We start from the raw sequence: 17,377 nt of genomic DNA, 5'->3' as shown, positions 1-17,377 counted from the left end.
GTTGGTTTTTCTATTTCTTTTTTTTTTCAATTTTTTGCTTCATTATATAGGTCTCTTCTCCTCACTCAATACAGCATGGCTTTTGAAATTAAGCTGATACCTCAGAAATTAGTTGAGAAACATTGGCAGAACATGTATCTAGACATAAGGCATCTGAAATGCATTATGGCAAGCCATCCTTCCTGTGTTTTTAGGTAAGAGTATGGAGATGTTCACAGTTTAGCTGATGTGTACTTCTTTATTTTAGAAAATAAATCTAAAATTTAAGTATTCCAAAAGGAGACATCTCTGTAATGTTTGAAACCTAGTTACAAGTTTCCTGAATATATCAACTCCCTCTTCCTTAAGAACTGGTTTATTCTGAGCCTTAAAAATTCAATGTGTCACTACTGAGTTCAGCCCTTGGCAAACAGCAGCTTGTACAACCCTGTACAGAGATGATTTGGTTCTGAATGTTTGTGTTCAGGATCTGCTTTCAGACCCTGGCCAGGCCAGTTTGGGCAGCCTGTTTTGGTAGTCTTAAGTGACTGTCATTGTTGCTGTCCTGTCATTTTGATTTCTTCTGTGACTATGTGTTCTCTGCTTGAGGTCAGTGTTCATTTTCAGTGCTCTCGATAAGTTCAGTTAGCATGAAGTTTGTGCAGAATAATTTTTTGCATTGCTCTTTCATTAAGGCTTCTTCCTAACTTGTTTCTTTCTAACTTAATATTGAGGAAAAAAGAAAAGTCAGGAAGAAACTGTAGATGTATGAAAATGATGGAGCCATAATATATGTTTATACTTTAAGGTGGGAAACAGTTTGCAGATTCTTTTACAGTAACTTTGCTTGCAAGTATGACATTTATCTATAAATGAAGGAGGAGAAGGTGGATATCTGCCTGTGAGCTTAACCTAGTACTTCAGGGCACGACAGACATCCTCTAAACTGGAACTCAGGAAGGCTTGTGTTCTCCATGCTGCTTCATTGTGGTGGTGTTGAATGGGATTGGTGGAAGGATAGGTAGCTGGGGGCGGGGAAAGCCAGACCTAGAAGCTGCTTTTCTTCTTTGCAGTCTGTTTCTTTTGGGGAAGATCTCCTGTTCTGTAGGTTTTGCTGTTGTTTGCTTTTGTTTCTAAAATTTGGGCCAGCCTTTTTGTTAGCTGTGGCACTGTATCCAGTCATCATGGCAGTTTTGGTTTCTAGTCCACTCTCCACACTCCCTTTGGTGCTGATTGAGTTTGTAATTTGTGGTGTCAAAAGAAATGCTATGAAAGCAGGAGCCTTCTTTTTAGCAAAGGGTTACTGACACATTGCAATTTTTCTGTGATATCAATGCTGATAAGCACCGCAGAAGTATTTGTGTTTTTTTCGTTACATGGTCAGATGACACAGTCACTTTCAGGAAGAAAAAGACTTTGTGACACTCTTGAGAAAGTTCTTGCTGGTTTCTTGTGAGTCAGCTCTGTCAGTGAGAAGACTTGAGCTCTGAACTCTGGATCATTGCTAGGTTACATGGCTGTCTTAGTAGAGCACAGAAGATGAAGTAGAACCCATCAGCAAATTTAGGAAATCAATGTAACTTGTAGTTAACTGAGCACCTAGTCTTGGTCATCCAAATGTATTGTTGTTATTCTGTGCAGCAGGCCTTCATGTGAACAGGTGGATGTTGTACTTCAAGCTGAGTGAAGTGCTTGGGTCTAATTTTTACTCCTCATTCAAACGCCTTTGGTTCTTTCATTCTTAGGAGTTGGACCATTGGGAGAAGGATAAGGTGGAATTTTCAGTTCTTTTTTTAGAAAAGCCAGTTGTAGTTCAGTAAGATATCCTTCACCTTTCTCTTGTGGTTTTCCCCAGAACATATGACTTTAACCATGTCCTTGTTTATCAGATGCACTGGCAGTCTGCTATGACCTGTGCACATATTAGCCAAAAATTATTTTTTTACCATTTTTATCACTGAGTGCTTACTCTGCTTCATGGCAGAGCTGTCTGTACTTATTTCCAAGTGTGTACTTCGTGGTTTTTTTCTTGGTCCTGTGTGTGTTCTTACTTACACACAGTATTCCCCATGCATTTTGGCCTGGATTTCCACAGCCGTGTTTCCTGATTTATTCTAGGAGAGTAGTTTACATAGTTCTTGTCTGTGTATATCAGAAAGAGAGGGGAGTTTTACTGGGCTGAATCTTCCTCGGGATGTGTTTCTGGCCAGGTTTCCCTGCTGAAGTGCCTCTCTCCACTGGCACTGGAAGGTGCTTATGCAATCGCTTTGTTTCAGCAAAGCAAGTAGGTGTAACCTGTTGCATTGACAGGTACTGAGGCATCTCACCTCCAGTGTCCTGATCAAATTTTATCTTCTCATTTCCTTCCAACAACTTTTATTTTTGCCTGTATTTTCAGGAGTGTGAGCTTCTGTAAGCCTTAGTACTCAATCATGTATTAATACTGTATGCCAGTGGAAGTCTCCCAGTGGCAGCCGAGGTTATCACTGTGTGGTATCGTCTGTAAGATTCAAAACCTATAAAGCAATTTGAAAGTGATTTAGGATGAAGGTGTGAGAGATGTAGTTCTTGTTTTGCTGTACAGGTAGAAATTTGGAACAGGCTCATGCTTTCTTATGTGCTTGTACAAATGTAGGCAGTGCTAACCTTTCTATTTTTTTAAAATTACATCTTGGTTTGCTACTACTAGCAGTTTATGGTTAAAAATACCAAATTCTACTACTTTCTTACTAAATAATTCATCTGAGGATACTAACTTACTGTGTCACATTCTAAAAACAAACAGATTTGGAAAGCTTCAAAATTGTACAGTTCACCTCCGAAAAAAACCCCTTAGTATCTCTTTGTGTATTTTTTTTTCATGCCATTTTTGCTGGGGTTGGTGAAAAATAAGTTGTGTATGTTTATTTTTGGCAGTGTTTAGATGTTGACTTTGAAGCAGTGGCTTAGATAAAATGTAGTATTTGAAATTAGTCCTCTGCAGAATCATTAGTGCTTTGATGGAGGTGGTCTGGGCAAAAAATTCTTGGAGCTGGAAAGCTTTAGTACGTCTTCAGGGAGTCTAAAACAAGGGGTTTTTTTAACCTTTGTCCTCTTTGGATTTGTATCATAAATGTATATTTGGATACATGCACGCACACACAGATACACACATAGACACTGCAAACTTATATATGTTTTTATTGCTGGTTGTGCCTGCTTTTGTAGATAAGATGTTAGGTCTTAAAAGTATTACTAGTTGTAGGAATTAAATAAAGCTTTCTAGGTGGTGTGGTGTTTTTAGTGCAATTAAGTTTTTACTTTTGAGGAACAGGTTTATATGAGCAGTAAAATTTGTTCCCAATCTCTTCTTAAGTTTTATATATTCTTTACCCAATGAGTTATAATTTCTCTTGTGAACTGTTACCAAATCACCCAGAAATCCTGCACTGCAGATCTGTTCTCCCAGTTATTTTCAAACTTTTCTTCCTGTCTTAATCTTTAATTTTTTGAAACAGAACTTAATTTTTTTTTTTAGCTCTCCCTTGTGCTGTGCATACTAGATTTGGGCAACATTATGCTTCATAGAGATTTCCAGAACATTTGTAATCATCTCTTCTTCTCCCCCCCTTCCCTTCCTCTCTCAGTTGTCATAGTTCCCTGCTTTTCTTATCTCTCCTTTTACTGCCGCAGCTTTCAGATGATAATTCACTGCTCGAGGAACAGCTGCTGCATAATAGCTGAATGAGACTCAGCACCACTTACAGCTGACCTAATGTAAGGATAAATGAAGAAATTTGTGCTTTGCATCTGGGCTTACCTATGGGATCTTTTTTTCCACCTTAGGTGTATTAGCTGTCATCACAGGAAGGTGGACTGAGGATGGCCCCTGTGGCTTCCCCTTGCCAGCTGCTCTAGGGGTAGAAATACGCTGGGGGTGGTGGCGCAAAGAAGAGAGGTGTTTGGAGGTTCTCAGTGTTTTTCAAGAAGGTCACCCGTTTCTAACTGTGAGTTGCTTTTTTTTTTTTTCCCCATACCATTTGTTTATTCATGCTTGCGTGGCCAAAAACGCTGCAGCCTGTGCGCTAGGAACAGGTGGAGCGACACGTACGTGGTCATGCTGTTTGCCAAGCCACCGTGCTCATTTCCTTTCATTTCCTCTGGGTGAGCAAGCCAATGTTCTCGTTATCTTTTGCACTAGGGGCTCGAGGCCGCCAAGCTGAGCTGGGAAGTGTCCTGCCAGTTTCGTACACACAGCCTAGGTGTTACAGCTTATTTTGGGGCTGCCTGGTGAGGGTAGCAGGGGCAGCCCTATCTGTGTTGAACAGATGTCTGGGCTGCTCAGAAGTCAGCTCCTCAGCTGCTGCAGTTTATGGTGAGGGCTGTAAAGAAAGCTGTGATCTATTTTTGTTAGACAGATGCTTAAAATGTTAATATCCACTGGGAATACTATACCTGTATATTCAAGGCACTAGTCTATCTAGCAAGGAAATATTTATTAAGAAAAACCTATTTTACTCTTAACCATTATATGAACTTTTCTTATTATGACTGTTAAATGCAGCCTTACTGATGCTCTGGTGGTTTAAGGATACGAGCAAGTTAAGACTAGTAGAAGGCACATTTGAAGAAAAAGTGTGTGTCTGGAAGCTTGTCTGAACCACCCCTGATTTTTTTCCTGTCTCCAGTTGTAGACCTTGCCTTATCAGGAGAAATACCTTAATTTAAAAATATTTCCTCCATGATTGACTTCTGACTTAATAGGCTAGAAGGGAGGAATAAAATAGTCTTAAGCATACCTGAGGCCTTGAAACTGACTGGTTTGAAGAAAAGAATGATGCTGCAGCCTTACTGTATGCCTTAGTCTGCTCTCACCAGGTATATTCTCAACCTTATTTTCTAATTTCCTTTGCCTTTCACTAATCCCTCAGTTAATGTTTTTACAATTTCAGTAGGTACTGGTTGTTGCAGGGATGTGAGGGATGAGCATTGCTATGTTAGTTTTACTTCCTTATTGCTATTAGATCATAAACACCTTTTGAATGGAAGTCAGGCTTATATCTTGGGAATTGGTGGGGGGCGTGGAAAGGGAAGCCAGAATCTGTGGATCAGGGTAGGCAATCATCAGGCTTTGGCAGTCAGTGTCCTGTGGCGAAAAGGGCCAGTGTGCTTTTGAGTATATGTGTAGTGTTATAGATCACATAAGACCCCTTGCTGTTAGGCAGTTCGGTCTGGTCTGCTTCTAGAATACAGAGTATCTGCCTGGGATATTGATGTGTTAGATGTTGAAATTCAGGAGAGAACAGAAGAACGTGGGAGAGATGTTAAAGAACAGGAAAACAGGCAGATAATAAGAGGCATAGGGGAATGAGCCTGCTAAGCTTGAAGTTCATTGATTCCCAGCTAACTGTTTATAAATTGCAAAGTGTTTCCAGCGTAAGGCTCCTAATATAGTCCTGGTCTGTCTTTATTTAATAGGTGTGCTTTATGTTAATGATTCTGCAACTGGTCAATTCTGTGGAATTTAAAAACAAAGGTATGAAAATGAAAATGAAATATAACAAGGGCAAGTGTAGAGTCCTGCATCTGGGCAAGAACAACCCCATGTACCAGTACAAGTTGGGGACAGACCTGTTGGAGAGCAGCGTAGGGGAAAGGGACCTGGGGGTCCTAGTGGACAGCAGGATGACCATGAGGCAGCAGTGTGCCCTTGTGGCCAAGAAGGCCAATGGCATCCTGGGGTGTATTAGAAGGGGTGTGGTCAGCAGGTCGAGAGAGGTTCTCCTCCCCCTCTACTCTGCCCTGGTGAGGCCGCATCTGGAATATTGTGTCCAGTTCTGGGCCCCTCAGTTCAAGAAGGACAGGGAACTGCTAGAGAGAGTCCAGCGCAGAGCCACGAAGATGATTAAGGGAGTGGAACATCTCCCTTATGAGGAGAGGCTGAGGGAGCTGGGTCTCTTTAGCTTAGAGAAGAGGAGACTGAGGGGTGACCTCATTAATGTTTATAAATATATAAAGGGCAAGTGTCATGAGGATGGAGCCAGGCTCTTCTCAGTGACATCCCTTGACAGGACAAGGGGCAATGGGTGCAAGCTGGAACACAGGAGGTTCCACTTAAATATGAGGGAAAACTTCTTTACGGTGAGGGTGACCGAACACTGGAACAGGCTGCCCAGAGAGGTTGTGGAGTCTCCTTCTCTGGAGACATTCAAAACCCGCCTGGACGCGTTCCTGTGTGATATGGTCTAGGCAATCCTGCTCCGGCAGGGGGATTGGACTAGATGATCTTTCGAGGTCCCTTCCAATCCCTAACATTCTGTGATTCTGTGATTCTCTATTTTATTTAAATAGTTTGTTCAAAAGATTTGGCTTGGCTAGGTCCTCATCTGATGTGATTTATGATGGTTTTGTACTTGCATCCTGCGTAATGTTTTATCTGACTTTCTTGATGGAAGATAAGGATCGGATGAACAAGAGGGTAAACTTCATCACAGGTAGAGTCTCTGCAGAGTTAAAAATGTTGTTTGCATGGAAAGCAAGGGCGTATTGGAAATTTTTTCCATAAAACCTTGTTTAACATCTATATATGCCTGTCACATAATGTTTAAAAGACAAATCTCAGTATTTCCAAGGTAATATCTTTCTAAGTGTTGGCATTTTTAGGTTTTTAAGAGCTGTTGTAAGCATGTGCAAGTTTGAGTTCACATTGTGCTTCTGACATGATTTGAAAAGTGGGTTATGCTAGTATTAGAGAAGATAGTTTAGCATGCAGACCTTGCTATGTTGTAGCAGTGTGCAATATAAAAATAAATTTGATACTTGGATCTCAAAATTCAGCCTTGATTCTTGCAGTTGCAGAATTGGGGGTGTTGTATGGGGGGGCATGTTTGTCAACCGTTGACACTGCATAGGAAAGTTAGTGAATGACTCTTTCTCACATCAAGATGTGATGTTTTAAGGAGACAGTTAGCACACCTAATCTGTCTGTAGATACCAGAATGAAGATCATAGTCCACATGCAAGTTGGACTTCTCTTGAAAACCTGGAGCAGCCAGTTTTCTCTGGCAATCCCACGGAAGCTCCTCTTAAAGCATCTTGATGCTTTTACTTATGTCAGGGTTTTCACATATATTGTGAAATGAGCAAACCTCCACTAAGACAGAAGAAGGATGTGAGTGTTTGGGGTGTTTTTGTTGTGTGGGTTTGTGAGTTGTTTTTTTTTTTTTGTTTCGGTTTGTTTTTTTTGAAACAAGGTTTTTGTAATCAAGTAGTTGAGTTTGTAACAAATTAGCCTCAAAACTTTAGAGGAAACCTAAGCTTTTTTCCTCTCTGGGTTAGTTTATTCTTAAACGTTTGTTATATTAGGAGAAAATCTCTCTGGAGGGTGTCATGTCCCCCTCCCCCTTTATCAGATGCTCCTAATGAACGTACTGGCCACGAGCGTGCCGAGGGTGGCTTCCTGTCAGAATCGCCCTACGTAAAATGGCAAGGAAGCAAATGTTTCTCGTATCCTCCCATTGTGTTGTTTCCTGTGAAGCAGCAGACTGGATGTGTGTCCTGGATACGGGCTTTTTTTTATGGCACTATACGTGTTGGGATGATCCAATCAAATCATTCTTGGTATCCCCTATAGCCTCAGCACAGCAGGAAGCGAGGCTTCCTCGCGTCCTGTTGTTCTCCAGTTAGCCTGGCTTTGGAGAGCTTGTGGCTCTATCAGAATCCAGAATGAAGGTGAGCTTAAAATGGATTTAGGACATTTTAAAAAAAGTTTTTGTAAGTTTAAGCTATAGTTTATAACTTTTCCTTAAACATTCCTTTTTTAATAGTTCTCTCTCTACCCCTAGGACCTTTCTGATCCAGTTCTGGTGTCCGCACAAGCGCCTGTGTCTCATGTATTTCGGTTTTTTAGGATCAGCGCCATTGTTTCGTGATTGTGTTCGTACTTCTAGTTTGCTTTTTTTAAAAACCGCCACAATAAGCGCGCAGCTAACAATGAAAATTTTAACACTTCTAATGCTTTCTTGTTCCATAACAGCTAATTTTTTTCCCCAATTTCAGCAGTGATTACGTTGATCTCCCGCCTGGTTTTGCATTTAAACCAGGCTTTATGTATTCTGCTGTCACCGTATCAGTGTCTTACCTCTATTTATTATAAATTATGCTACTAATAAAACTTAACATATCTTTATTCTTTTTGTAAAGTTGGATTATTTCCTATTTGCTTAATGTCTTTTTTGTGTTCATAGTCTTTAAATACTGTCTCGTGTTTCAGGAAAAACCCTATAAAATTCACATGTAGGCAATTCCCTGGTCCCTTTCCTTACTTCTTACAGCTTCAAATAAGTAAGAGCAGTCTTTAAATGATCTGTAGCCCAGTGAAACTTGATGAAATAGTTATTTGACTTGTTTTATGTGAGTGATAACTGCTGGGAGTATATTAGCGTTTGCCTCTGCTTGATTCTGCATCTGTTTTGTGGTATTGCTCTCCTGAGCTGTATACACACTACCTGAGGTGGAGAGATGTCAGCACCTGTACAGCCAGCATAGAATTGCTGCTTGCTGGGATCAGGGATGATCCTGAGTACGAGGGGGAAAAATGTGCATGTTAACATATGAAAGTACTGTGAATGCTTTGGGAGATTTTTTTTCTTACTTAATTAATACTGTCATTAAATGTTTCTTAAACCTGCCCTACCTTTGTCAGTGTATCACATAACCAGTCACAACTGGTCTGGCAGCCCCTTCTGTGGTTACTTTAAGTAGCTTTCATGAAGATTTTCACTTCTCTTGGGTTCATCTGGTCTTCCTTTGTCCCTTTCTCTCTTTTGCCCTGGGAAAATATGTTTTTTTTCCTCTCCTGCCTCTGAAGGCTGCTTTCTGGGGTACAGACTTTCTGATAGTGCCTGGGGATGGGTCTGTTATCAGGAAAATAGACAGGTTTTTGTCTACTTTTTAGATAAAAACTGCTATGCTGCAGGAAACTGAATCTTTTTCTGTTTCTTAAATCAGTTGGAACAACTGTAATAGCTGTCTTTTATTGTCCTCTTTCTAGTCTTGCACAAGGGGATACTGTGGCTCCTTTCAACCTATGCAGAATCTATTGCAAGAGCTGTTTTCATGAGACTTTGCATGAGTGTTTCCATTACCTCAGGCAAATATTATGGGTCTCTTTTTTTTTTAAAAAAAAATGTCCTCTTTTCCCTCTGAAAATCCAGATGTTTAATGTCATCGCCCAGTGCTTGAAAGTTACTGGAGTGTTTTCCACAAGATATTTTGAGGTTTGGATCTCTTTCCCACAGTTAAAAAATAAAAATAAAGTAACCTTCAGCTTTCATCCCTGCCTTTTGCAAACCTCATTCTCCATCTAACCTATCCAGCAGCTTCACTCTTTGTAAAATTAATGAATTTTCAGGAATGCTGCTTTCCTCTGTGTCTTGTAGAATAAAGAGATAGCATGTACGTTGTTGTACTACTTTTAAAAGTATTTGTAGTAATTTTAAAAGTACTTTATAAATAATCAGGTACAATGCCTGTGAGCTGCTACAGAAAAAGAAGAGTATGCCAAGAGTAGTGGTACCCAAATGTCTGAGGAAAACTTCTTTCTTCTGATAATTACATTTTATTCAACTTTTCGGCAATTAAAATGACACTTGATATTTTTTAGCTTCTATGTTCTGCATTTGAGAAAAACTGAAGCTGTTTATATATTCTCTTTATATTTAAAAATGAGTTTGTTCTTTTTTTTTTTTTTAAAAAAAAAAGAAAAAACCTCCACAGTTTTACTGATCCATAACAGCCACTGAAAGACTGATACCTTGATCAGGCAATAGCTTCTGCTGTCAAGGTTTGCATGGTAGAATAGAAGTGCTTAGTTTAAAGGCTTGTTTCTGTGACTTATTGCATGTTCTTTTGTTTTCAGACTTTTGATGCAAATGACCTGTATCAGGGACAGAATTTCAGCAAAGTTCTCAGCTCTCTTGTGGCTTTAAATAAGGTGACTGCAGGTAAGTAGACTGCTCTGTTTTGGTGCTCATTTACCATTGCCTTCAACTCGCATCAGTGTATGTTTATACCTCTTGCTATACACATGATAAAATGAACACGCGCAGCATTTTAGAAGAGTTTTTATTGAAGTTCATGTTGTTAAGACTTTGGCAGTCTTAATGGGTTTCTCTAGTCTACTATTCTGCAGAAGGAGGCTTTGCAGTGGGTCTAAGACTGGGCCTTTTAGCTGGCAAGAATTCTTAGAAAAAGGGCCTGTTTTTTTTTTGTTGTTTTTTGTTTTTTTTTTGGTCCCCCCCACCAGTTTGAAATACTAAAGTTGACTTTTGCTCCACTCTGTCATTCCCATGTTCGAACAATTTTGCCAAGGTTTTTGTCATTCCCTCCCCACTCTCCATTCCCAGCACCATCCTTTCTTGACAGTAACACAAGGATAGCCAACATCTTTGATCCCTTAAGCCATGCATGTTTCGTTTAGGTAGCAGCTAGAAGTCACGAACCACCTACCTCAAGTTCTTTGGTGGGAGAGAAAGAGCTGTAGAAACAGCGCATAGATGAGAGGTGTCTGTGCTTCTTTGTAGGGTGTGGCTGTGCTAAATGATGCCAACTGGACCCAAGGACAATCAAAAAATGTTAACATTGGTGGCCCTTTTTGGCTTCTTGCTGCTCCATGCTGGGGCTTTACACTGTCAGCAGCAAGTTCCAGTAATGGTCACCAGGTTAGATTCTGGTGAGAGACAGATTATTTAAAACTGGACTATACTCATCAGTTTTTATGTGAGGAGGAAAAGGAAGCTGATAGAAAAGTCAGTGGTGGATCAGAGGTGTTTTGTTTAATAGTAATATGATAAGTATCTTGTAACTTTTATAATACTCCTCTGGTCCATTACAACAGAGGGTTGGTTTTTTTTTTGTGGCTTCTTTTTTTCTTGCATCAGAAAACACCCCTTAGGAGTGAGTTTAACAATCAAATTATTAGTTCTAATAAATGGGCATGGAGCAATACCATTGACTTCTTTGAAGCCGCTCACACCAATTGAAGATAACTGCCTTTCATCTTAACTGCAAGTGCAAATGTAGACCATTTCAGTACATCTTTAAAACTACTGTACACTGACCATAGCTGTCTTTAAAGGGGAGAAAAAGTGTGGCTGTTTGGTCCAGACATCAATAGATGAATACCCACATCAAAAAGCCACAATTGCAGCTGGCTTAGAAAAGACCCAGGCTGATCCCTTTCATTGGAGGGGCGGCTGGTGGTGGTATGGTGTCGGGTTCCGGATTTAAGGTCCGCCTCTAAAGCAAATCTAGAAATAAAATGCAGACAGCCGCCCCCCCCGTCCGCCCCCCCCGAGAGAGAGAGACCCGCCTAATTAGTCAAAAAAGGAGCAAATCTAGAAATAAAATGCAGACAATCCCCGTCCCCTGCTCCCCGAGAGAGAGAGAGAGAGACCCGCCTAATTAGTAATTCCAGTGCAGCCCACGTGCGGCGTGCCTGGTTCAATGCAGACAGCCCGCGCGCAGGGCCCGCCAAAAATATAAATAATTCCAGTGCAGCCCACGTGCGGCGTGCCTGGTTCAATGCGAACACCCGGTATGCTTAACCTGCCTGCAGGTAAAGCACCCCCAAAAAATCCTGACCCGAAATATTAAAGATTCGTGATCCTTGAGTTCAGACAAAGCACAACCGAGGCACGGTATCAACAAACTTGGCTCTGACTTTATTAGGTCCAACACTGAGGCAACTCAATATTCAAGGAAAAGAAAGAGAGAGAGATAAAAGAAAGAAAGAAACAGAGAAAACAGTTGAAAGAGAAAGAAAAAGAAAATATTCACCACCCTGAGATCCAGCGGTGTCCTGCTTCCTACTTGGAAGATGGCGGTGAGGGTCCCACGTGTTGAAGTGATCCAGCCTCTTTTATAGAGTTTTTCGGCAGAGTCATGTGACTGGGAGCCGTCAGTCAACAGTTCGCACCAATCACAGGTCCGAAGGCGGGACATGTCTGGTTCCTGCGCCGTAGGATTGGTCCCTTGCCAGGCTGTCACCGGAGACACGCATCCGGAGGCGGGTGGAGGGCGGGCGCCTAGCTTATTGCGCCATCCCACGTTGCCAGGCTCAGGCATTCCAGGCAGCCGCCATAAGATGTCGCCCGAGCACGTGGTTTACGATTTCTGAGACAATGCTCAAAAGGAAGGGCCGGATTCCCACATATGGAAACCAAAAATCAAAACCACATGCAAACTGTGGTGTTGCCTCATTCCTAGGAGCAAGCAGAGCTGTGTAAATCTTCCTGACCAACTATTCTTCTAAACAATTGTCTTTAATTGGGTGACTGTTTAGAAAGCATTTTAGACTCTGTCTCCCTACTGTAGTACTGGAAGGTGGCTTTCAGATACACGTCTGGGTCTGCAAGAATTTCAGGTATACACAGGTTCTTCTGAGATGGGCCTTTCTGCAATGGAAGGAGTGTGAGTAATGAGCATGAAGACTGAAGAAAGGCTGCTATGGATATACACTCCATCAAAGTCTTAACTTTGGGAGGGGTGGGATCAAGGTACCAGTTGCTGTTTGTAGACAGATAAGGGGAGAGGAATTGGTATAGGGAAGTTGAGATAATGGTAGAGAAGAAGAAAGGATGTTACAAACCTGGAAGCCTTTGGATGGATGGAAGAGCGAAGCTTCTGAGAAAGTTAACCAAATTAATATTTGTCAGACATGCACGTTCTGTTGCCATTCAAGATTCTTGAGTTTTTAGCAGCAGAGTTAAATTTTTTCCTGACAATAATCCCATTGAGAAATTCATTGAACATGTTTATTTGGTATTTGAATGGAAACTTGAATGATTTTGTGGGATCTGCAAGCCTTTTAAATATATCAAAAGTTCAAATTGATTTGAAAGCATTCAGATATTATTGGTAAAAATACTTGCAATTTGCATGTGGTTTGTTTGTAATAATTTTCCTTCTTGTCAGCTCTAACACATGCAATTTCTAATTCACGCCTCAAAAGGTGCTTTTGTTGTTGGTGTATTAGCTCTGCTGTTGTGAAATAGAAAATTTTGGTAATCAGGCCACACTTAAATTCTGGGTAGTGTATTTTAGGGTTGCCCAAAGGCTGGAACACACTGCCATGAGTCAACCCGATCCTGTTTTCCTAGGTGAACTGTGTCAAGGTATAATGCTGGATTTGGTGGTGTGTCTGTTCTTCTACTTGACTGCAGTTAGGAAACATAGCAAACTGGGCACGGACATGTTTCAGATTACTTTTAATCCTGAAGTTCTATTAGTTACTGATGGTTACAGCAACTCTAAAGTTTTTCGGAGCATTACAATTAGCCATAAAATTATCACTTACAAACGAAGCCCATGATCTAGTCCCATTTATCTCCTGGTAGTGTGTGAAAACAAAGATGTATGTCCTTTCTGTAATGGACTATAATTACCAGTGTTTGTATTAATACAGTGGCCTTTAAATGCTTTTTAGGAAAGCAGGCTCACGAAGTGTGAGGTTTTTTATGACTTCAATGCGTAATGATACTATCAATACAAAATATGCAGCTTAATATGAATAGTTCTAATATTGCACTGTTTGACTAGGGAGTGTATATTTGTAGGGGTGTTTTTTTGTTTGAAGGATAATGGTTTTTGAAGGATAACAATGACTCATTTAAAAAGATGCACCTGAGGAAGGTGTTTTCCACTCTGTCACTGTGGAATTGGAGCATCCGTTGTCAACACTTCTGTGCCTGTTGTTAGTCTCAAACCCTTTCCCTCCTCCTGCATCTTGGCTGCTGTTAGATGCTGTGCTGAAGTTGAAAGGCTTTCCAGTTAAGAGGAATTGAGTTGTCCCTTCAGGTTTGACGTGGAACAGCAGATATGCCTTGTTCACCAGTCTCCTCATGGAACTGAGCCTGTATGTGTCATTTCCCTTGGACCAAAAATAACTTGGATTTGCATAATCATGGTCTACTTTAGTCTGAAAGTAACTCACAGGACACTGTAGTTGTGTGCGTGTACTGCTGATACAGAGGTCAAGCATTGGAAGCAAAGCAAACTACTAAGAGAGTAACAGAGGCATAAAACCCAGGAGAGCAGTTGGGAGGCTTGTGTAGTCTAGTGAGAAAAAACATCTAAGTTTGGGACAGAAAATACTGCATTGCTTTCAGGGCTCCTTGAAGCTCAGATGCTCCCTGAATGATTTCCTTGTATGTGGTAGAACATGAGGAAAAGGAACGCCTTGCCATACTTGTGCAAAGGAGTAATGTTTGTCTGCTGCAGCATGTCACCTGTGCAAGGGCCCTGGGAGCATCCCCCTCCTGGGGGTTTGGCTGGGGGAGCTGGTGCAGCAGGGAGCAGCCCCCGTCCTACCATAATGCTGGCAGGGGCTCCCAGCAGCCCTGTGGGAGGCCATGACCAGCACTGACCTGTGCCCTTAGGAGCCACTTCCGGTGCAGTCTGGCTCCTACCTGACTGTGTTTTGCTAATCTGCACGAGGACACCCCACCCGCAGGTGGACCAACAGCCTGTCCCCAGGGAGGTGCTCGATGTCTGGGGCTGGGGGTGCCCCAGCTGCCCCGCTCCTGGCCAGGGTGGTGGGATGAGCCCTTCCCTACTGCCCCCTCGATGCCTCCCAGCCCCCAGGAATGCCAGCTGCACCCTGACAGCACCTAACGCTGCCCGTCAGATGAACATCTCACAGACGCATGTGCTGCTTGGAGTAGAGACAGATGAAAGAGGGGAGAGGTTTGAGGGCGTGTTGTTTTTTCGAGCAAGCAGCTTTCTTCCTTTCTACTCCTTCTATCCCTCCCCCCTCCCTCCAAAGAAGAAGAAATAGCTTAGTTGGCAAAAAAGGGATGAGACAAAGGAACATAGGAAAAAAGACAGTGGAAGGAATGTTTTAATTGAGAAGGAGATGGTGGTGGTGGGGGGGAAGAGCTAAGAAACAGATGTGGCTGGCTTTACTTCAAGCAAGTTTTATGCATTTGAAATTTTTGGCCACTAGCTAAAATGATGCTGGTTAATTACCTTTAAATAGACTGGTAGTGAGAAGGAATGGAGAAATACAACCCTAACCCTCTTCTTACACAGCTCAAATTGTTTTCCTGTCTGTGTAGGGAAGAAATTGCCAGTGTCTCAGGATTTCAGATCACTTCTTACTATAATTTTTTTTAAATCTTGAATTATTGAGCAACTACAGATATATCGAATCTGCTTTAAGCACGTGAGTTTTACAGAAGTAGGCAAAAGTTATATGCAGATTTCTCAAATTGTAATATCTACTTTTTTTTCCCCTCCTACAGACATAGGGCTGGGCAGTGACTCTGTATGCGCACGTCCCTCATCTCATCGGATAAAATCTTTTGATTCTCTGGGATCCCAGTCTTTACACAGTAGAACTTCAAAACTCTTTCAGGGACAGTATCGGAGTTTGGTAAGTTCTAGAAGAAATGAAACATGCTGCGGTGTGATTTTTTTTTTTTTTTTTTACGAGATTTATAAGTAAACAGTAGTGTAGTAAAGTAACTGTTTTGTCCTTTCACCTCTGTATTTCAAGCCTGTGACATTCTATTTTTGCAGCTTTTCTTATGATGTTCCAAAATACATGCAGCTTTCTGTGAACTTCTAAATACTTTTTTCCTCGCTTAACCACTCCATGTTGTCTGCATACGCAGTATCTTCCTGGATTTATTCCTTACTTTTCAGAATAAGGACTTGCTTTTTCAAAGGCAAAAATCTAATTTTCTCCGTGTCCATGAGTTTAGGGATGGTGACTGAAAAATATGCAAACCTCGGCAAACGTGGCATTTCTAATGTTGGAAGTATTAGTAGTTACTCTTGTTTTCTTCTATGTTTCAAGGTGAATCCTTCAGCTAGCCTTCAGGTAGCCGGTATGGGGAATTGTTTCACAGTACAGCCGAAATCAAGATGGAATACTGTATTGAAACTCTACTGTGATGAAGGGTGGTTTTAGTGATGTTTGCAAGGAGGGTTTGGATCCCTACTGTAAACTACTTTTTCTGTGCTTGAAGGTGGCTCTTTTGAACTGTGTGATGATTGCTATGTGAAACTTTAAACACAATACTCTGCTTAAGCTTTCTTAGGTGTGGTTTGATGTGTTTTCTCTCTAGCAGAGCCAGTGCAAGTTCTTGCCCTAGGCCACTAATTCCAGCTCCCACTCTGCTGTTCACCACCCACTCGGTTTTGCTGATGCAGATGTTTGTGGGACTAGCTGTTAGCTGGATTACTGAAGTATTTAAGTATTTCTACCGCTTTGGTGATCTGAGCAGCTTTGCAGAAAGTTGCAAAGGGGCAGAGAAGTGCAAGAAGGAGCGAAAGAGAGGTAGTAGCCAAACCCGTGAAATTCTTAGTTTGGTTTTGCTGCTGTAGATGATCAGTTTGGAACTGTTCTCGCCAAATTTGTACTCCCTGTCCTCTACTGGAGAGCCATACTGGCAGAGTAAAGAGACTAGCTGATGTGACTGTGCAATGTTGCTGCTTATTTTGCAGCTTTTTACTGTTTACTAAGGCAAAACTTTTTCTCTTGTTGAACAGTCATAGCAGATGAAAGCTCATGATGTACAAGCAGAGGACTAAGACAGAGGCATTTGTTTGAAAATGTGCTGATCTAATTGTTGAACATTATGACTTACAGGATCTTGGGGCTTTCTACATGTTTTCAAAGTTGTGTTTGCCCTCATTTTCCTACAGTTTCTCAGCCACTAAAAGTCTGATTGTTAAATTGAGTTGTGATACAGTAATATGATTGCTGTGGATCTAAATAAAGCTGACATGTTACATGATCCCAGTGACCTTACACAGTACATCTTTTAATCATCTCGACTATACAGACAACATGTAGGTGAAATTCTGCTACCTGTATAGCTGACTAGGATTGCTTACACAGTCATTTTTTTAGTTATACAGGTATTGATCCTTACTTATGATAGAGACAGACATGATTTATAGTCCTGTTCTCTCAGTTCCAGTGCAATGGATTGTATTTGGATTACTTAAAGCTGCCCAAGTATGCTTTTTTTAGCATAAAAGTTTGTCCTAACTCTCATGAAATGCTTCTATAATGCAGATATTCAAAATTGACATCCAGGAACAAAATGCTGAATTTGAACATCGTTCATTTGAAAGAAGTAATCATTAACATTTAGTTGTTACGATAGAGCGATAATCTGCCTTCACATCTGTGGTAGAGGATGAGCATATAGATATATATGGACAGCTGCAAGTCTGACATGCTGCAGACTTGCAGCTTTGCTAACCTTGAGGCAAATGATTTACGAATACTTATTCAAGGTAAACTGCATAACTGTTTTGTAGGTTTTGTGGAAGGACACTGTCCTTCGCCATTGGCAGGCCACGGAGACTTGCACGTTCAGGTGTGGCAGCTTCCAACCAGATCTGT

General features: G+C 41.3%; 1 protein-coding gene across 9 annotated transcripts in view; it reads left to right on the top strand.

Moving 5' to 3' along the window:
* ARHGEF7 (Rho guanine nucleotide exchange factor 7) overlaps positions 1–17,377 on the top strand; it is a 132,591-nt gene that overhangs the window by 41,072 nt on the left and 74,142 nt on the right. For 8 of the 9 annotated variants that reach the window (XM_068420111.1, XM_068420102.1, XM_068420131.1 and 5 more), the window contains 2 exons: positions 9,878–9,962; positions 15,261–15,391. In XM_068420111.1, the coding sequence (XP_068276212.1) occupies positions 9,878–9,962; positions 15,261–15,391 (216 nt within the window). Of the gene's footprint in view, positions 1–3,872; positions 3,966–9,877; positions 9,963–15,260; positions 15,392–17,377 lie in introns of those variants that run through there. The other variant, XM_068420177.1, reaches the window with a different exon arrangement.

Source organism: Nyctibius grandis, chromosome 2, assembly GCF_013368605.1.
Source record: "Nyctibius grandis isolate bNycGra1 chromosome 2, bNycGra1.pri, whole genome shotgun sequence".
Lineage (NCBI taxonomy): Eukaryota > Metazoa > Chordata > Aves > Nyctibiiformes > Nyctibiidae > Nyctibius > Nyctibius grandis.
This window is presented reverse-complemented; position numbering and strand designations above follow the sequence as displayed.